The sequence below is a fragment of the Hippichthys cyanospilos genome, chromosome 6, assembly GCF_059441005.1.
Source record: "Hippichthys cyanospilos isolate Australia breed blue-spotted pipefish chromosome 6, RoL_Hcya_1.0, whole genome shotgun sequence".
In the NCBI taxonomy this organism is placed as follows: Eukaryota; Metazoa; Chordata; class Actinopteri; order Syngnathiformes; family Syngnathidae; genus Hippichthys; species Hippichthys cyanospilos.
Window position 1 is genome coordinate 5760388 of NC_142374.1, and position 22179 is coordinate 5782566.

General features: G+C 37.7%; 1 protein-coding gene across 1 annotated transcript; it reads right to left on the reverse strand.

Moving 5' to 3' along the window:
* Positions 1-166: 166 nt before the first annotated feature.
* On the reverse strand, positions 167-11403 carry klhdc4 (kelch domain containing 4). Its single transcript, XM_088418372.1, has 13 exons — positions 11143-11403; positions 10840-10931; positions 10545-10623; positions 10293-10391; positions 9974-10110; positions 9728-9820; positions 8398-8560; positions 7753-7831; positions 7447-7655; positions 5303-5531; positions 4360-4539; positions 4153-4263; positions 167-2877 (listed from the first exon to the last, which is right to left on the reverse strand). The coding sequence occupies exons 1-13, from the start codon at positions 11239-11241 to the stop codon at positions 2696-2698; spliced, it is 1752 nt and encodes a 583-aa protein (XP_088274498.1). The 5' UTR covers positions 11242-11403; the 3' UTR covers positions 167-2695.
* Between the last annotated feature and the right edge of the window lie 10776 nt (positions 11404-22179).

The following is a 22179-nucleotide window of genomic DNA, read 5'->3' on the forward strand; positions in this document are numbered from 1 at the left end:
TGCTTACTTGCAGTGAAGTGAAAAGAATGTAAACTGAAGTGTTGAAAAAACAACTGAGTTGAGTGAGATTGAAATGTGTGAACAGTGTAAAAAAAACAGGAACTTGACAATCCTTGGAAGGCAAGTATTTATTCAAGTGTAAAAATACATAAACATGGTGGTGAATTTCTCTGAATAACCCATTTATAGGAATACATTTTGAAATGAACTTCAAAAAAATAATTCAATTGAACTGACAACAATGTCAACCAGAGAATGACAAATCCATCCATTCACACATTTTCCATACTACCTTCTCTAGGTTCGCAGGGAGTTTGAGATTCCCAGTTGACTCAAAGGTGAAAATTTCCTTCTCAGAAACGTTCCTTCCTCAAAAGTGGTAAATATTTTGGGTATTTTGGGTGCGTGATTCTTCTACATAGGTGTGGTTGGCACTTCTGCCTCACATTTAAGGGACCCGAGTTCAAATCCGCCCCTTGTGTGGAGTTTGCATGTTTTTGGGGTTTTCTCCGGGCACTCTAGCTTCCTCCCATACTCCAAAAAACAGGCATGGCAGGTGTTTTGCGTGAATGGTCATTCATCCCAGTGTGCCCCGCAATTGGCTGGCAACCAATTCAGGGTGTCCCCCACCTGCTGCCCATAGGCAGCTGGGATAGACACCAGCAGGCCCGCGACCCTAGTGAGGGTCTAGGGAAAAAAAAAAAAATATATATATATATATATCCATTTGGTTACGCTCCTTCCAGTGCTGTAGTTTTCAAATTTGCTGTAGTTTTCAAATTTGTAGCCAATTACAATTCGGCTAACTTGTGTCGCCAGGCTGTTTGAAATCTGCCTGTGGAGGCTAGGGCGTTCGCATCACCAGTTTCAGGCTTCTGTGCAGGCGCAAAGGCATATGTGAACGGGCCCATGTAGTTAATACACCGTTGCAATAGCCAATCGAGTCATAAAGCCCCCATCTTGAAGCCTCAGGTTGAAGTTGATGTGATTGGATACTCAATGCATGGGAGGCAGCACTATGCTCAGCAACTAAGCTTTGCGGTGTTGGCTTGGTTGATTTGCATTTATATAGCTTAGCTATTAGCTAAACTGTTAGCTAATCAGCTAACCACACGGGGAACTTGTTTGTCCGCCACATCCAATCAACGAACTACGAGCGGTAGCTCTGGCTTACGGCTTCTGAGGGGCACTGCAAATAGTTCTGCTGGGAATGCCTTTTGTATGCAAAGGCTCGATTTGGTATTTGGAGCTACAGTGGATTTGCAAACGTAAAATTGTATAACCAACAGGACATTACAGCACGGCTGGACACTTGCAAGCCACGGTGCTTTAAAAAACTTTTGGGGACACCCGTGTTGTTATACAGCTCAGTGAACAGGTGCGAAGAGAAAGAAGAATGAATTTGGTGTTGAAAAAAATGAGGGACAATCGTTTGTTTAGCTTTCATTTTTAATATGTTTGTGTTATTTGATTTTGTTTATTAATTATAATAATATATAGTAAAGAAATAAATTGGTGTTGTTCTTTTATTAAACTGTGATTTGTAATTTGGACTTCATAAAATTTTGTGGAAAAACAATTTTAAATCATTATTTTTATTTTAAGTTTTGACAGTATCAAGTCACGTTCTAATTGCTGATGCGGGTTTATTGATGTTTAAATGCTCCGGAAAAAAAGTCTACATATGTTTGCATACGTGTGCTTCTGAGGACAGTTTGTTTTCATTAAAACATCCATCTGTCCATTTTCTGTAGCCGCCTATCCTCATTAGGTCACAGGCCTGCTGGTGGTGCCTATCCCAGCTGTCTATGGACACCCTGAACAACCATTCGCTGCCCTGTCATTAAAACAGCACTCTTTTATTGTAAGGTTGCCTCAGCAGCACTAATAGATATAGATATAGAGCCCCCATTTGGAACCCCAATGCTCTTTCTTGTTCCATTTTCCTCAGGGTCTCACAATAATAGTGTCCTTGGCCACGTACAGTTTACATGTTGACCAGCACTAATTTGATAAACATATTGAAATCAAAACATTTCTTTTCAATATATTTTGTTTTTCTACTCTTCAATTGGACATGCCATTTTGCCACAGTGCACATTAAAGACACTAATCTGCTGAACACAAAATATTACATGCTACTTATTGTCTTATAAAATGAATACTTGAGGCCAAAACCAGCTCTGTGAGGGCCACCAGAACTCACCGAAAAGGGTTAACCATTTGCAGCTACGAGTCGCCCCCTGGTGATCTTGACAAGTAATGCAGGCATTTTGAACGTGATAGATTTCTGACAGATATGTACATAAACTGTTGATATACCGCATACTGTTACATAGAGGCTTGAATGAGTAACAGTTAGAGCTTTGTCAATAAATGTCCGGTAACACCTCCTTTTTCTATCACGATTGTCTTTTGAGTTGGGGCTTGTATCAGCTCTGATCAACTAGACAGGGTCACATTCACACTTATGAGTATTTTAGTCTCAAATCAACCCAACGTAATGAGTGACAATTTGCACTACAAGTTGTGTGAAGAGATGAACAGCTGGCTATTCACGGTGTACCCTGTCACTGCCTCGGCTCCAGCGCGTCCACGACTCTTAGGTAAATGGATGGATGGAAGTTCAATGACATAGCTTTACAGACATTAAAGATAACATGCGCACAAGTCACTCCAACATGGTTGAAGTCACTCAAACATCCTCCGCGTGGTCTTCATAGAAGACTTTAGCCATGGCTAAGGCAACTTTGGTGATTTTTTTGTCCTTGGCATCCGCACCCATGTTGGCGCGTGCAAGTCCTATCCAGTACTGCTCGGTGCGGGCCTGGTAATCTGTCAATGTCTCCCCTTCTTTCCTTGCCGGGTGCTCATCATCTGGACACAGACACATTCAGCTTGTTCTCTTTTGATTTAACGCTGCACAAAGTCAACTATTAACCCAAGTGGGACACGCCTGTGATGTAGTGTGATGGCCTTGCTCTGCTTACGGAGGCACAGGTTGAAAAAAATCTATCATCACAAATCATTGTGAAACAGTTGCGTGTTCTGTCCACTTCACCCTGCAAGTGTCCCTCTCTGTTCTTCATCGCAGACAAAACTGTGCTGAGAGGCGATTAAGTGTGTCTCTGATGACTGAATTACAGTAGTTATCATGAAGTGGAGTTCTTACACTGATGCTAATTAAGATTAGCCAACGGCAGTGATTTGGTCACGAGCTTTTGAGATTTTGTCAACTAAATCTTTTTGAAACAGCAGGTTGGATCAACTCTCACTATTCATCTGAAGATTATCATGGATTTCTCTCCCGCTCTTGTTTTTAATGCTGTAATTACCATGGTGGACAGATACAATGTTAACTTTTATTTACTATGATTGATTTAAGGAAATAATTTGATGTATTAAAGTACAATATCATCACATAAAATAATATTGCTACTGTCTGAAGAAAACCATGCGATAAAACTTTCACTCAAGGGAAATTAACATTTGTGCATTTTGGGAGGCTTTTTAGCATTTTTTTTCCTTTTTATGAAAACCTTTGTGACTATTGCTATGTTAATAATTAGGGATGGGGCGAGACACAAATCCAGTAAACAAGATATCTCACAATATTGAGTCCACAAGACTTTATAGGATAAAATAATGGATAACATAAATTGTTTAGTTTTTAATGAGCAGACAACCAAAATTATCGTTCTCAAGTGCAAATGTAACCATGAAATGAGAGGCAGTCTCATTTCTAAGATGCAGCTGAGATCTTTCCTGATACTGAATACTGTAGTTTTAACAATATGCATGTATACAGCTCCTATTAGTTGCAGTGTATTACTTTTGTTTTTGAATGTTTACAAAACTTTTATCTGACAATATTTGACCACGTATTTCTTCAACTGGAAAACCAAAATATTTGAAAGTAACCGGAGCATCCTATATTTCTCCTGTAGAGCTGCGGCTATTGCGTCTTTTGGTATTACTAAATTAAATGTATTTAATGATGAGAAATCCCGTGGCATTCTCATTTTGCAAAATCTCGTCTTCCAAGCTCTCGTTCCATCCCTATTAATAATGTTTTAGTCTTGTTTTGGGGGCTAAAGAATGCCCAAAAGTAAGAAACCAACAGTGAGAATAAGATGAAAAAGAATCCCTTACCTTCCTCATCAGACTCCTCTTCCTCATCTTCCCCTCCCTCTGCTCCTCCTCCCGCCTCCTCTTCCTCATCATCATCCTCTGACTCAGACTCTTCCAGCCATTCTTGAGTCTCTAAAGAGAGTGAATCATAAAATATGGTGAAAACTCACACAAACATTTTTTGTGGGACTTTCAAGGTGGTTTTCTGCTCCTAACTGGCTGACTCACTTGGATCCATCTCAACCAAGACCTCCCACTTGTCCATCTTGTGGAGGTCCAGACAGTAGAAGTCGTTCAAGGTGAACTGGCGACTGCCCACCTCAAACATCCCGCCGTAAAGAAAGAGCTTGCACTGACGCACCGTTGCCATGGCACTGGACCGTGGGCAGGGCTCCACAAGGGCAGACTCTGAATCAGAATGGATGAGGCAACATCAGCTCAAGGAAAAGATAATCAGCATTTGACACTTTGCAATTATTGTAAGCAAAAATAAATTAATCAATTTTAAAAAGTCAAGTGATAGTCATGTCCAAACTGATTAAAGCTTATGAAGTAGGAAAACAAGCTCAAAATGATTACCCCCGGGGAGATGATGAAGGTAGGAGATTTATCATGAATTTTTACTTACGGTATCACAGGTGAGTCTGGAACGAATCTGTTGCAATAAATGTAGTGTCGTGGTATGATCAAAACAATAGTAAAACTGCATGAGCAATCATCCGTATTTGATGATCTTTATACCTTTTAAGTACCATATTAACATCACACTTAATGGCCAGTGTTTTGGCTGTAATTCTAACTAACAGCGTGTGTTAATCAATGTGCTTATTTTGGTTCGGCTCATTTCGAGTCAGACTCACATTGACCAGATATTGTGAAATTGTAAATAGAGATGTGCTCACTGTAATCCTAACAACATTGTGAGACTACATTCATTTTCATGAAGATTCTTGTTTTGTTTTTGTTTTTTTTTAGTTGACATCCAACTGACATGGATAAGATGATGTGACCTCACGTCTGGTGAGAAATCGATCGCATACTTGCTTCAACAATGGCGACAACCTCTGAGGAAGATTGGGTGTGCACAGACAGGAAAACAAATCCACTGCAGTCCCCTTGCTTCACAGTGACACCAGATTGCAATTCTGTGTGTGTGTGTATTCGATCGTACCATCCTCTTCTCCCTCCTCTTCCTCCTCCGCATCAATGGCCTCCTCAGCCTCCAGAGCTCCAGGGATTACTTCCTTGATGGTCATCACCGTGCCATCTTCCGCAACAATCTCCTTGATGACCTCGGTGGGCCCTGTGGGAGCATCTTCTTCTTTCTCCTTATCTGCGGCCTCCTCCCCGGCTTCATCCTTCTTCCCTCGTCGACGTTTCTTCTTGTCTGTCTTGTTACCCTGAAAAGTCAGATCAACGGATATGTAAATTGTGTTAGTGTTCCACAATTCTATCAGTTTATCATTTGCAAACTCTCTATCCTGTGTAAAGCGACTCTTTATGTTACATCTGAATTTATTGGCTCTTAGCAAGGAAATGCAAGATAGAGGTTTTTAACCCCCTTAGTTATCTAATAATCTAACCAGCAAAACATTGCTTTTTACTTGTAGTGTACTGTATGTGACTGATGACATGTGCTCAAATGTAAGTTTTGTTTTATGTAATCATCACTTAAAATAATTCTTCAAGTGGTTAAAATGGATGGAGCGCAATGGATGCGGGCTGTCTGAAGCATAATGATGCTGCCTGGTAGCCTTTATTCTGCCTGTATTTCTGATCATCTCCACCTTTGTTTCCACAATAATCATCTTCTCCCTTTAACATCACAAGCAATCTTGGGACTCATGTCTAACCAACTGAATTAAGTACTAAAATGCACAATAAATACAATATTGTAAGAACTCACACAAGATCAAGTCTTGAGCATGTCGGCATTTTAGTGACACTGTGACACCGACCGATAGTAGACCAGCATCGTAGTGACGCCGAACAATAGCAGACCAGCATCTTAGTGACGCCATGACGCCGACATGTAGCAGACCAGCATTTTAGTGGCGTGTGCAGTGATGCACTAAGTGACGTATGACCGTGGTGTGACTCGTAGAATTATACGCACGCATACTTACCGCCGCAAAGCGGAAAAAATACCGTAAAGAGGGGATGATAAAACTTCGTATTCCACTTTGTAATGAGGAAAAAAACGTAAGCCAGGATCGCCGCAAGCCAGGGGTCCACTGTACTAATGTTTTTATTGATCTGTTTATTCATTTATTTATTTATTTTATTTATTTATTTTTTTATTTTATTGCCACCACAGTCTGTTTTGGCTTGTCGGAGGATCTTGTGTCAAATGACAGTTTACTCAATCCGATGAAACTACTTGTAATGTTTAACTCTCTTATTTGCAACTCTGTATAATAATGCATTTAAAGAAGAAATTTTCATTCATCGTACATTTTACTTTCACCTGAAACAAATATATAACTTAGGGATATGAACAAAAGAAAATATGAAGATGAGATTTATTCTGTTTTGAGTTTTTACATGGTTGCCAAAGTATTGACGTGTCTTATACACAGTAACATAGACCATACCAGACTTTAACCCCAAAGTTAAGGATGCGTCCTATACACATGTACGTCTTATATACGGTATGTTGAAAAAAAACTCTTGCACCTAACGGGTTTAAGTACAAGTAAATAAGGAAGTAAATAAATCCATGCGTAACAAGACATTGAAGTCCATGAGTTTCTGGTGTTGTGTAATCCAAAGTCGCAGCTCCTCAACTTGTTTGCCAATGACCACATATTACCCAGGAAAATGTTGTTAGCTTTAGCCTAGCTCTCAACCCTCCACGGTTCCTCTGTTTGATGGTGCAATGTTAATGGGGGGGTGTTAAGTCAAAAAAATTCTTTACGACAAGTTCTATTTAGGCTTACTAGTCTAAACAAGGTTTTCTGACTGTTTGCGGAGGATAGATCAAGCAGTAAAATCCACCACATTACATCCATCTCAGAAGTACATGTTGCCACTTACCGCCAAAAACGACACGACAGTGGCCTAAGGCCTCTTTTAATGAACATAACCTGACCAAATCCGGAAAAAAAATGAGCCGTGGGTGGTCATTACTTACATCGTTTGGTCTTTTCATACTGTTTACAATGCTTAGTTCTCTTTTTCTTTAGGTGTAATTATTACAGTAGATTTTTAATGAGCGTGGCAAATAAACGACCTGAAGCTAATGCATATTGAGTGGATGTGGTATGTACCTCGAATAAAACAGGTCAGCATTTGTCATTTTTGATAACAGCTCACCCTGAGTTGAGCGGGATACCAGCGGTTCTTCACAGTGTCGTACAAGTAGAGGTCATTGTAGAAGTCGCCTTCTAGCGTTTCCTCCTCTTCCTCATCACAAACCCCGCCAAACAATACGGTGCGCCCTCCCAAGCCAACCGCCATGGAGAAGCCAGAACGGGGAGGTGGCTTGTTCCCTGTAGGGCTTAATCTGGACCATGTCCACTTCTCTGGAAAACATAATTAGAATATCGATGATAAAGACAATGATAATATTTCACAAACAAATAATATGACTACTTTTCATTGTGCATATGTTGGTCATACCTTGCCCATCTTTACCCTCTTGCTTGAGGAGAAACATGTCAGAGTGGATCATTCCCCTCTCAATATCCTTTTTCAGTCTCTATGTGAACAAAACCACTATTAGATCGTTAAGACGTTGCATGTGCAGTTAAAGCAGAACCTTATCTTGCAAGTTTAATTTGCTACATGACCAGGCTCTAAACTCAAGTTCAGCATTTCATTTTCCAATTGGAAATGAACTAAAATAATCAATGTGAGTGTCCCACAAAAAAAATCCAAAATAATATTAATAAAAAAAAGGATAAACAGCATTGTAAATGAAGAAATATACATATTAATTTTTAAATGGTTTAAAGAAAAACTATTTCAAGCATCTTTAATGTGTGTGGTCTATTGGGAGACACCAGGACCGCTTGTGGGTCAGTCTGAGGTGAATCTGCAGCAGCCCTAAATTTGTATTTGAGTTTTTGACCATTTTTCCTGTGCAATAAATGACTCAAAGTGTCACAGCAACTGTGGCTCTTTTTGCATACATTATTCAGCATTAAAGCAACCCAACTTACTCCTGCTTAGTGGCAGCGGTTTTGCAGCTGATTTGCAAATCAGATTTTGACCCACAAAACAAAGAAAAACACACACATAGAAACCATAATTACACACACGCACCTGTTTAGAATACCCTCCATAGATAATGACACCAGAGCCATCAGGTGTAGAGGTCATCTGACAGGCTGAGCGTGGCGAAGGTGCAAAGCCTGACACAGAGAGGCGCGACCAAGAGAAAGTGTCCAGGGAGAACGAATAGATGTCATTGTAGTAGATAAAATCTCTGTGAAATAGAAAACATGTTAGTCAAGAAAAGAAAGTATAGCGACATCACAAATGGATGAAAAATCACAGCTGATATGTTCAAATCAGCATGAAGCAAGACAGCTCCTCATTTCCATCCATATTTATTTATATGAAAATTATTCATTTAAGGGTGTGAGTTGTAGTTAAAGTGTTACTTTTCTGTAATTGTGATAGTCTAATGTTCAATCTCAAACTTAGATTAGATGCATTTTTATGCATCTGACTTCTTGTGCTTGAGTTACTGCTGGTCAGAAAACAAAGGTCAACCACACCCAGAAGTGGACATTGATTGGCTGTCATTGTGTTTGGCATAACCTGATAGGCTCTTGTTGTGGGAGGGGGGGTCATGAGAATGGTAGAGCAAGCGAGAGTGGTCGGTCTGATGAATGTTGAATTTAACATTAAAGAATGCCCCATTGAGCAACTTTATTCAAGGTTGCGTGAGAAGCAGCCTTTTTAAAAGTGCTTTGCTAACCAAAGAAGCAGCGCAGGTTGAGCCTACCACATAAATGAGAAGCAAATTCAAAGGATTCTTTTTTCTTAATCTAATGACAACACTATGTAACGCATACTGTTTGTACAATAGAAGTACACCCCCTTGAAAAGTAGTTTTTTTTTTAATCAAACGGTCAGTGAAACCAAGCTATTTTTAGAATGTCGTTGAATTACACATTTAATCTCAAATTTAAATTTGGCGTTTTTCATTTTTTAAAACAAAAATAATTACCTATAACCAAATCATTTCTTGGTCGTGTGTGCCTATTGATAAATATTACTTGCTATCAAATATTTCATCTGTGGGAGTATTTTGTAATACAGGCATAATATGCCATTGGAACTGTTGATTCTAAAAGGTTTCATATCAAATCACTTGAGTGAGCTAATTCATTTGAACTTTTTCCTACATAAGATTAAGATTTTATTGAAAGGCCTTCCGCTCTGGAATTTCCTATTTGCAAAAATCCACATTTGGTTTGGTCAGTTCTTTGCAACCTTCGGGCAGCAATGCACTATATACAGTAAGTTGCTGAATGAGCTGTGCAAGTCAAAATTAGCAAAGGCCCGTTACTAATAAACATAATTATAGAGGTGACCTGCAGCTTTTGTTTGAATTGCCTGGTCTATAGGTTAACATTGTGCCCACCTGGTTCTCTCATGGAAACCTCCAAAAACCAATAGCTGTCTTCTGTTGAGAGTCATCCGGTGGCCACTGCGTCCTGATGGACCGCCAGGTGCTCTGGACAAACACATTAAAAGCTTAAAAAGACGTTAAGTCCCAAAAATTGCCTTTCTAGTCAGCCTACATGATGACAAGCTATAAAATTCCCAACAAGGTGATGTTTTTTCACCAAAATCATCCAACAATAGCCTTTAACTGAGCGTGCCATACTTGATATTCTCCCAGGTATGTGTAGCAAGGTGCAACACCCAAAGGTCTTTGTAGTGGTAGAATTGTTCCCCGTTTGGAGATGCAAATTCTCCTCCAAACACCCACAGCTGGCCTCCAGCTTGAGGGACCACCACCGCCTGAGGGAAGCACAAAGGGAGTAGGGAGAAAATACGTTAAACCAGATTTTATATATTTTGGAAAGGGTTCAAGAGCGTGTTTGACAGGACAACACATTAAACCTATGTGTTGGAACTAGATAGAAGTAAACTTTTCATTTAAATTTTAACGCATTAGCAAATTATGTGTGACTGTGATTTACCTGGTGGGAGCACCGTGGCGGAGGAGGATTGGGGATCTCTGATTTAACCCAGCTATTCTTTTTAATGTTGTAGAAAAACAGATCATTGTACAGGTATGTCTGAAAGAAATAACAAAAGGAATTTAGCCCAAAGGTAAGTGACAAACAAAAATCAAATGAATCTCTTTTAAGATTCTCTGAAAGAAAATTATGAGGACCTAGCAGATTATGAATGATCATATTTATTATGTCAGTCTCAGAATTATTTTATACCTTCTTCCCATTGAAGAATTCACCACCAAACAGGATGAGCTCATCTCTCTCTGGATGAGCGTTAAGTGATGCACTTAATCTGAAAAGGATAGACATGGTTAGAACGACATCACAAATTTAATATGAATGTACTGAGAATAAAAATGAGGCATTAAAACACATCAAAAACAGGCCACATTTTGAAAGAAATTCTGAGATTTGCTGATGGATTGCAGCGTTCGGGAAACTGTCAACTTCTCAGTTTGTGTTTTTGTTTATAAATGATGGCAGCATGACACTGACACTGTTCTCTCACCTTGCTGATGGAGGAGGACATGCCGTCTCTACAACCTGAGTCTTCTTGGCATCCATGCTCTGAAATTCAGCAATCAGAGCCTCCAAATCTTCCTAGATTAAAAGAATAAAACAGGCAGCGAGTTAATAGCATTTCCATTATAATGCTACACGGCAGTAAATAAGTCAAGTTTTTATTTAGAAATTTGACCAATGCTATAACGTCGCAAAGGGTTTTCTACAGCATTTAACTTTATTTGAAGCACTACACACGGCTACAGAACTATAAGTGTTGCGTTAATATACAATATTCAAAAATGGTCACCTCTTCATGTTTGGACCGCTTGGACACCTTCTTCTCCATTTTGGCAGCGGTCTTCTCTGCTCCCTTCACCTTCTTTTCGTTTTTGCCTTTTTTCCCCATTGCTTCTAGTGATTTTATTCAATGAGAAGAAATAACAACTTTACATTTTAATACAGTACACTTATACCAATGGCCCACATGTGCGGTCAAATTCAATGCTGTGACTCTCACGGTGGTTTTGCTTCCGGAGGTCCTGAGACCAGCCAGCCTAAATAAGTGACGTGCCGACGAGGCGGCCACGCTGGTAGGGGCAACCCTCCCGTATAATCTAAAGCAATGCCCAATAATCCTCAACATAATTTAAAAAATAACAGACTAACCCACTAAATAAGCAACTAACTTGTCGATTTAACAAGCACCTTTTTAGTGTATTGTTTTGCGGCGGCGGGGGGGGGGGGGGGGGGGGGGGGGGTTTACACGCTGCGCAGACATATTTGTTAAATACAGCAAATAATCACAAATAGGAAACACATCGACACTTTGCTTCCACTGTTCTTTTGAAATCACGATTGAAAGCACGCAGAGAAAAGAGTAGTGTTCAATTTATTGTTTAAAGGCTGTCCCTGACCGGGAACTTGATACAACTACTTTAACCGTTTAAATATCACAGCGTCGTCTAGCGTATTGGAGTAATATGTTGGAAAGTAACAAATTAATAATAAAAAAAAATAGACGTCATTTACATTTGTATTTTTTCTGACTATTATTTGCTTTCAAGTTACTGTTTTTCCCATATGGTTCATTATTTATTGTAAAACTTTGCAGGTGTGCACGCGTCATTACTTCCTTGTGTTCTTATCATCATTGCTGTAAATTGAGTATTGTAATACTCCTACGAGGTAAAGGAGGATATTCTTGCTGTAGTTGATGTGAAGAGACTTTTGAAAATACGTGTCAAATAAGAAAACGAGCCTCGAATGATTTACAACAACAGTAACAATTGAATTGAAACATGAATTGAGTTAATGATGAATATTGTGGACAGTCAGACAACCACGAATGAAGCTTAACACCTTTACCTGACATTTTGCGTTCACGTGCACTAAAATTAAACTATTACAATGACAACAATTGCAAATCAGGCCATTTGCAAATTGTTCGGAAAACATTTTTATTTATAAACTGTGACGCTAACCTAGAGACGAAAAGAAACTGATCAATTACACTACAATTTATAGCCCGAAGAGGGGGATAGTGGGTTACTTGTCAGCAGAGCTGAGGCGACAGAACTACTTCCAAGAACTGAAAACCACTTCCAGGTGTGTTCTTTGACAGTTGGAGAGTCAAATGCTTCTTCTAGATTTTAAAATGTTTTTGCGCCTCCTACAGAGAAATGCCTTCTGGGAAATCAAACATGTCTGGAAAAAAATGTCCCCATTTGCGAGCTGCTGTATAAACATCCTTCCATTATCTATAGCCAATTGATCCTCACAACAGTCGAAGGCTTCCTGGTGTTTCACAATCCCTCTGAGATCTACTGAGATTCCTCATCTTTCATCACTGATGCTGTTCTGTTCTCGTATCACGATCAATATGATGGCTACATTTTTGGTTACAAGTTATTTATTTGATTGATTGGGTTGTGCATTTTATTGCCCTTTACAGTCATCCATCAACAAATTGCCATAAGTTTTTCCTTCCTTTCAAACCCACCCCCGAAAAATGCACGCGCACACATATACACTCACACTGTAGATTCAAGTATCAGCTGACCAAATGCTTACTGCATATGACAAATGACCTTTCTCCTCGCTACAGCGGACGGCATACCTATGTTGCTGTTCTGAGACACCCTCGCGTGTGTGGTCGTATGTATCTATAACTTTGCTCTGGCATGTTGTTCCAGGTGGTAAATATTTTCAATTTTACTTGGAGCTAATGCCTCTAAAATGCAAATATTCAAGTTACGTGAGAATCCATGAGGTCGTTGTGCTTGCAGTTGAAGCGCACTGAATCAAGGAAAATGTATTAGTCTAGTGTGCAAATTCAAAACACTGTCTCGTGCCAATATTAAATGATCATACTTTGACATTAATGTTACCTCATAGGGTGAAATCAATACTTTCCACTTTTTTTTCAACATCTGGCCTCAAGAGTAGAAATACGAGATCGAACAGATCAGCCTTTATTTCCAGGAGGTTATATTAAAATATGATACACTACAAGTTTGCATTTGCCCACCGGTGCAAGTATTAAAAGCCTGACTCGAGACTTATTTTTTTACTGTGTGTGTCTTTTCTCCTTGCAGAGCATTAAAAAATTAAAATTAAAAATACTCAAGAAGACTTCAGAAAAAAACCTTTTTGAATTCACACAGTTTGTCACTACTCTGAAATGCATGTTAAAACTATAATGCAAAGCAAAAGGACTCTAATCTGAAGCAAATATCATGTCCTGATGCAAAGTGCAAAACAGTTGCCCTCTCGGAGTCCATATTTCAAACTGTTTTTATGGAAATTGTGGGTGTGTTACAACAGCATTTTTAACCCTTGTATATTTTTGTTTATAATTTTTAGGCTTTGTAAAGTTTTTATGTGTTTGCCGTTTTGGTGAGTGCAAGCAATTTATTTATGTATTTTTTCACTTTTAATGTGTTTTTGTCATTTCATTTCAACCCTATTCAATCAATGGCAGAGAAATAAAATGATGTTCTTATATCAAACTGCGATTCATAATTTAGCGTACAATCTTGTTAAAGCTTCCCTGCTCTTGTATAGTGCTGTTTTAATTGCTGATGCAGGTTTATTGATGTTTAAATGCTCCAGAAAGTAGCCTGTGTTGTACATGATTAAGGTGATGCAATGCCCAGTAATCCGTACCTGTGCTCCTGTATAGGATTTATTTAGCCGTGTTGTCATGAATGATGGTACTATAAGGGCTATATATTCGAATCAGACATCACCGAAGGCCTAAGTGTGAAACGCAGAGACCGCCACTGCTGCATCATGTTACATCATTGAAGATTGATGAGCTCATGAAAGCCCAAACACATAACCTCCTCCATAACAGATCTCATTCCTCTTAATCCCAACCTTCAACGCAAACTTGAAGTTGTTCTTGTGCTGCCAAATTGCCGGGCATCTCAATCTCATTCACCTCAAATGAGAATGGAGGAGCAAGGCCTGAACACCAAGGAGACTCCACGGATGAAGTGCAATACATGAAGGAACCTGTGATGTTTAATTGGCAAGAGTCTTGGCCCCTTTGACAGTGATGTGAGGGAGCATGCCAAGAGCAACGGAAACAGGACCTCAAACTGATTAGGCAATCATTTGTTTGTTATACCTTTGTCGTTTTAGTTGAACTATACATATTTTTATGATTCTTGGTTTTATTTTGGCCGTCACTCATTTGCACTGGGTTACCTTTCCCATACACTGTTTTAAATTAAGTTCTACTCTGTGTAAATCACATTTACAGGGGGGAACTGAGCGCTCACATGTGATTCAAAGTAAATCTCACCTACGCATTACATATCCTCTTCTGCATTGCTTATGTAGACACAGGAAACAGAAATATCACATCTATGATCTCTGAATATTTTCTTCACTAAAATGAAGACGGATGGCCACTTTGCACCTGATCCTTCGTGAATGTCACACGTCCACTTTAACGTCAAACACTTCAATGAGTCAGCATGTGTGCGTCAATATTTGTGTGCTGGGTGTCTGGTCCAGGACCTGCTCGTGACTGTGGCTGCAAGAAGAGAATCAAAAGGCCAGAGATGAGATGAGATGAGATGAGATGAGACGCGATAAACAGGCCTGGAAATAAAAGGCAATTACCTAGGCTGTTGACGCAAATACTATATGACAAAGAAAGCATCAGGTCTCGGAATATCAAAGCACAGTTTGCAATTTCGTAACGTATGACAATTAATTAATTGTAAATGTAATTGAAATTGTAATTGTAAAAACTTAATAATTAGAGAAAATAATTTGAAGCCCAGTCCTTGCTTCTATATTTGTTTTTAAATGTCAATATCCAATTATCAGTACGAGATGCACATAGTAATAGGATATTTCTTTAGCAAACTCCTTGCTTAAACTTATGTCTAAGTCAGTACGTTACAATTATATTTTACAAAGCCCTCCCTAGGAAATAGAAAAGATGCACCCCCACTTGCCACGGCCACCATAAATAAGATTATCTATAAAAATTGTATAAGTATACCCAAAATGTATATTTTATATATATATATATATATATATATATATATATATATATATATATATATATATATATATATATATATATATATATATATATATATATATATATATATATATATATATATATATATATATATATATATATATATATATATAACACTGACACAAGGAAAAAGCAATATAAACCAACTTAAAACAACAGTTACTTTTTTTTTTTTACAGCATTTATACAGGTTCAGAAAAAACTCAATTGCATCAACGTGCCTGAAAAAAAAGATGCCAATCCTTATTTTATCATAATTACACCACATGGCAAAAACAAATCCTTTTCCCCGGGGTCATCCACGCCTCCCCTGGCATCGCCTCTTGCCCCTGCAGGGGGGCCCGCCCCTCTGTTTGAAAAGCACTGCTCTAATTAAACATAAACGTGTAATACTGTACAGCAAACTGAGAAACCAATGTGTCCAGCTATATTTATACTAACACACTAATTTATTGTGAGTTTAACACAGACATAATCTTTGTGTGTTGTTGATACCATTGTATGCGAGCAGACTGGTCCACTGTAACGTGTCTGGTTAATTTCAATGGTCAGATGTGATGAGACTGTAGGAAAATCTATTAATAAATATAAATAAAAAAATAAAAAAATAATTAATAAATGAATTAATTTTTGTCAAGTAACGTTTCCAACACTGGCGGTTGTTAATGTTGTTTTCTTGATACAAATAATAACATTAAAATGAATGGGACAAGTTAATATACAATAGCAGTTAACAGTGAAAGCACCTTCCAATACAGTGTTTGCATAATCTATTATAAAAAACATTTCCTGAATTGTATATTCATAATTAAGTTGACATCCCGAAGAAATATTGATGGAATATTTTGGTAAATCGCCTCAAAATAGGCTGAAACATAATATGCTTCATAATACAAATTTGTCAAACTAGGCAGCTTTTCCCTGGCTTTGCACACCATAGTACTCTCTCAGCCAGATTTGTGATATTGATGATGCTTTATGACCTGGAGTGACTTTCACTCCACAACTCTGCATTTGATTTTAAAAGTTTTTACAAACTTTTGACTAAAGCTGGAAGTAAACCTTGTTTAATACAGTGGTTGCTTGAATACCATTATTAGTAAATATTGATTTATTTTTCTATTTGGAAAAGGATTTTCAGATTGAGGTGTTACACCTGTGGGGGATGTGTGTTTCCATTTTAACTTGAGGTTTGTGTTTGTGTGTTTGACCTTCCTTGTATATGTCTGCCTAGCTTTTAGTAAATATCTATGGATTTGTTTGTGTTTCTGCTTGGGAGTGAATACACATCCATGTTCTGCTCGGAACTTGACTCTTTGATGTATTACGTCCAGTGTGTCCTGTCTAGTTTCCGCTCTTTCTTTATGAGACAATGTGAAAAAACAACGCGGTTGGCGATAATAAACAATTCTACTAAAGTCACTGTATTTCACTGTATTTTGCGTCGCTACACTATTAGCATACATTCGTGTTGTAAGCTCCTCATTAATGTGACGTGGACTTCGTTCAATCTTCCGAGCCATAGGTGTGGTACAGTCTAGACTGGTCGCCAGCCAATTGCAAGGCACATTTTGAGAGAAGTTTATTCACTCGCACGATAAAGATAATTTAGTTCAATTAACCTAATGTCATGCACGTTTTTGGAAATATGAGAGGAAGCCGTTGTACCCGAAAAGAATCCACGCAAGCAGAGGAGTGTCATGAAAAGTCCACACAGGGTAAAATGGGTTCAATTTCAAACCACACGCAAGTGTTGCAGCGACAGACAATGCTTCACTTTTGTTATTTTTGATAGAGGTTTAAACCGGTCCGCAAAAGTTTTGCGAAGCATTAAAAAAAAATGAATAGGACTGACCCATTCCATAATCAATAGACAAAAAAAAATGCTCTTACAATCCAGATGAGCACTGTAACCAGTTGACACATTTGTGCAAAATAGCTTGCTAATCACTTTAGTGACAGAAAGTGGAACACTACACCAGCGTTCATTTTAGCATTAGCATGTAGCTTTGTGGTGCTACGACTGAGCACTGGTAAAGTTCTTTGATCGCCTCAACAAGTTTGACAATGGGTTCACCATTTTAGCCATTAAAACCCATTCAGCTTTGGTCCGTGTTGCATTATTAGTCAGAGGTCCCCAACCCCCAGCCTGTTGCCATTGGTCATTTCAACCAGTCAACCTTTCAGAAGCTGTAATCCTGATTATTCTTATTCATATTTCAGATGGTGACTGTGGTTACAGCTAGGTATACCCTGGATTGATCATCAGTCAATAGAAAGACCAGACATCTGCAATAAAAATTGCACAGATTTATTTGAAGCAAGAATGGAGTCGACATTTCAAATTGACATATTCACATGGATTTTCCGGTTTTTAATTCACACATTTTAACGGGCAAACACCGAAGAAACTTGACGACGTGCCACTGAAATCAGCAAAGAGGGATTTTGCATGTTCTCTGTGTGGTTCAGGAAAAGTGGTACAGAAAATGGAAGTAGGTAAAATGCGCGTTGCCACAAACATTAGTTATGTGGTCAAAGTCAAAATAAAGTTCAAACTGCAGACCGAACGTCAAGAAATTCCACACTTCTAACATAGAAGTGTTGTTGTCATTGCTGACCTTTGCAAAAGTCATATTATAATTAACCTGGTGCAGTTGGTATTGGTCTCAGTGAAGAAAGTGCTTTTGGAAGCTCTCGCCATATATCATGACAATGGCATAAGGGTGTAAAAGCAATCATGCATCAGTCATCCGCATTCACTTGGCCTTCCCTTAATTCTCAAAATTCTTGAGAGGATTAAGTTGTTTGCTTCTGTGAGCATTCATCGGCTGAGTGTCATTTTAACATCAGAGAGCCAACTCGTCCCCACTGTAATCCCTCCACAACAGTTTACCGCCAATACACAATCACGTGGCATCGTTGGTGAACAATACCCAGAGGAACCACAGGCTCATTCATCTATTAAGCCCACGGATGTTGTTCAACCCCTTCGACATTGGTTAATATAGAGATAAAACTATAATGTATTTTCGTCTTTAACGTGGTCTCCAGATGCAAAAAAAAAAGACACCATTTTACAGGACTTGTTTTGATAGCCATTTTAGAGTATTTGAATTCTGAATCTGAATCTGTAGAAAACTGAATTTTATCTTGATAAAAAAATCTCAAAAGTGGTTCACATTTGTTCAGGTTTCACAATCATTCTTCCTATAGAAATTAAAGTGTATGAGACACCATTTTTACAAAATGTATTTTTGTGTCAGACACCAACTTCAGCATCTTTTGCATTGATCATTGAAACCTTATTATGTGTGACATTTTTTTGGTGTTTCGTACACTTTAATGGCAATAGAATGAACTATTAGAACTATTGCCACCCAGTGTGTCACTGCCTACTGTCACTATCCACACAATCTTTCGCAAACTGTCTTCAGACCTTTTTTTGCGAGAAACATCATACACTCTAGTGCATCAGTATCAATAAGCTTTGGGGAAAAAAAATAATTAGTTGCTGTGTGGAATGATGAGGGCTTGCAAAGGGAAGTGGGTTTTGTCCCCTATTCATTTTAAAAAAAAATTCAAAATGACGTTTACATCAATTAATTATTTCATAAACATGTTGTTTGTGTATCATGGTAAAAAAACAAGTGTGTTTGCAGAGCAATATGTTCACCTATGAATCAATCATTCCATTACAACAAAGGCAAAACATGAACTCAGAATAGAAAATTTGCAGACTTTCGAAAAGAAAAAAAAAAAAAACAAGAAATGAAGTTTGAGAGACTTTAATAAGATAAGTGGTATACACGTAATAAAGTCTTCAACAGAATTTTGTTACAAAAGATGAATAAGTTGTTGATGGAGGTTTTAAAACACAAGCAGAATTAAAATATCATCATTCATTCACATTCAAATGCAGTAGATTGTGTACTGTATGTTGCAGGTAGCCATGGAGCAACTTATTGAATGGAATTTCATTATTTATGTCAAATTCATCGGCAGTAAAGGATATCGAAAGTGTTGAGGGAGCAACATGTTGAACACATCTTCAAATCATCATTTCAGTCAACTTTGGGGGAACCTTCACCCAGTCCGCAGCAAAAGCTTCATCAACCAAATCAACATTTTTTGCAAGCAACATTTTTTGATTGCAATTAATGTATTAATTGCGATCAAAAAATGTTGCTGATTGATAGTCATCCCCTTTTCTTTTGTGATGGATTGCATCTTGTTCAAAACAATAGCAGGAGACTTACTGACTTACTGTAGTAGTCTCGAGCCACCATAGGACATTCATTTTTGAGACCTCAATCTCACTAAGGCATTGATCCAACGGCAAAAACAAGAGACTTGCATGGTAACAAAAGTCAAACTAAAAGTTCCACCCCAGCCTAACTCTGAATTGTGTCCTAATGGATCTGACTGGATGGTGCACTTGGGGTTCAAAGGTTAAATGATGTTGAATTAAATGCAATTGATCATATGTTGGACTGAGTATCCAGAACAACAAAACGCATTCAATAAATTATTTTTCTTTTGCTTGCCTAGCACTTTGCCCTCAGTTACCATTTGTCTCTCAAATCACACAAAAAGCCAAAGAAAAAAGCAAATTACAATGGGAGAATTCAAACTAGACACCAAGCTAGCGTCTTTTAAAGGATCTTGAATGTTTTGGCGAAAATTGTAAGTCATATATTAACATATAGAAAGTGGAATTAAAAAAAAAAAATCCCCACAATTGCGACCTAGAAGCTTGCGCTAGATACAGAAGGTAGATGGATGGGTCACAGTTTTTCCGTTGTCTGCACTAAGCTCGTTAGTGCTAATGAGCGGTGCATAGGAATTCACCATCTAAAATGCGTATAATGGATTCTGCAGAACCCGCCATCAGCAATATTCCAGTCCGGAATCAAGAGGAGGCGGAGGGGTGCGGGAGAGCATGTGACACAAAACAATGCTAGACGCAAAGGAGGGAGGCACAAAGACTAATTGAAAGCAGACACAAGCAAAGGCACACAATGTACTGAAAGCCATATTCATATTAATTCAAACTACTAAAGATAAAAACAAAAAAAAATAGACAAATGAGCGAACTTTTCATTTAATTATGTGCTTTTCCTAAACATCTATTTTAAAAAGGTCTAAGGTCTATGGCTGGACTCCATTAAGGATGAAAAAGGACATCACGCTCCATATGAAGTTGCCACTCTGAAATGATACGGTTTTGTGTTTGTGCCATACTCCCGGCCGCGAGAAGTCTTAAATAACAACCTTCTCCAACGTTTTAACAAGCGGGCTGATCTACATGTTGCTGCAGGCATGTTCAAATGTAAGCAGTGTTATGTGACATGGCCATGTGGTATTTGGGCACCTTTAAAACAATATGATGAACCACCACCACCAAGGAAAAACAAACAACAACAGAACAAGAGAGTGCAGATTTATTTGAAAAGCACTTTCCATCAAACGTACTGTAAACAAAGTAGATTAATATCAACCAACAGTGTTTTTTAGAAAATAAATAAATAAAATATCTACATTTCTAAACAGGTTAGTTTCCCCATCAGGTGATAGTCAGGGCTGCAGAGTTCTACTTAAAAAAAAAAAAAAAAAAAGAAGTAACACTGCATCCTCCAACATTGTCTCTATGGCAATAATTGTTGACCATCCTAAGGAGCACTGGGGCGAGTGGTTGACTCTAACAATTAAACTATTATTTTCAAAAACAAGAAGAAGAAAAACAAAACCATGATGGTGACATAACATAAACAAATAGAACAAGCTTGTCTGCCGCTCTCCACACAGACACACGCACACATCAAAAATGTCTAAATCTGAAAAGAATTGAAAACACGTGCTTAATATTTTAGGTGCTGATTCCAAATAAATATCATAAATATCTTTTTAATACGGTAAGTCAGGTTTAATAACTTGTGCCAATCAATCAGTTCACGGAAGACATAATGGTGCTGTTTGTATGTACTGTAACCTCCAGACCATTAATTGCTACTTTTGTGTAAGTGTGAAGCCGTTTACATTTTTTGAATGGAACTCTTTGAACACAAGCCCTCCCAATTTTTCAAATTACTATACAAATATAAAGGGAAAGAAATCAGCTTTTGAAGGGCAATTTTTGGGGGGTGATATACACCATGTGTAACAATTAAAAGCGTACTGTTACAACAGTCGGTGTACACTTGCAACTTATCGTCAAGTGTGGCCCATATATATATATATATATATATATATATATATATATATATATATATATATATATATATATATATATATATATATATATATATACAGATATATATATATATATATATATATATATATATATATATATATATATATATATATATATATACAGATATATATATATATATATATATATATATATATATATATATATATATATATATATATATATATATATATATATATATATATATATATATATATATATATATATATATATATATATATATACCGTATTTTTGGACTATAAACCGCACCTTATTTCTCACGATTGAGCCCTGTGTTTTATAATCCAGTGTGATTTATCTGCAGTTTTTTTTTTGCAAATAAAGCAAATGTGTTTGTCTGTTCAATGTGCCAAATATGAAATAGAACTGAAAAATGTGTTTTAAAAATACAGTATTAAAAATGAGCTATAAATTGAATAAGATGCCGTATAAAAGTTTGTGACATGGAAATTTTATATATGATTGTATATATGTAATATTGTATATATGAATTATGTGCAATGTGAAGACA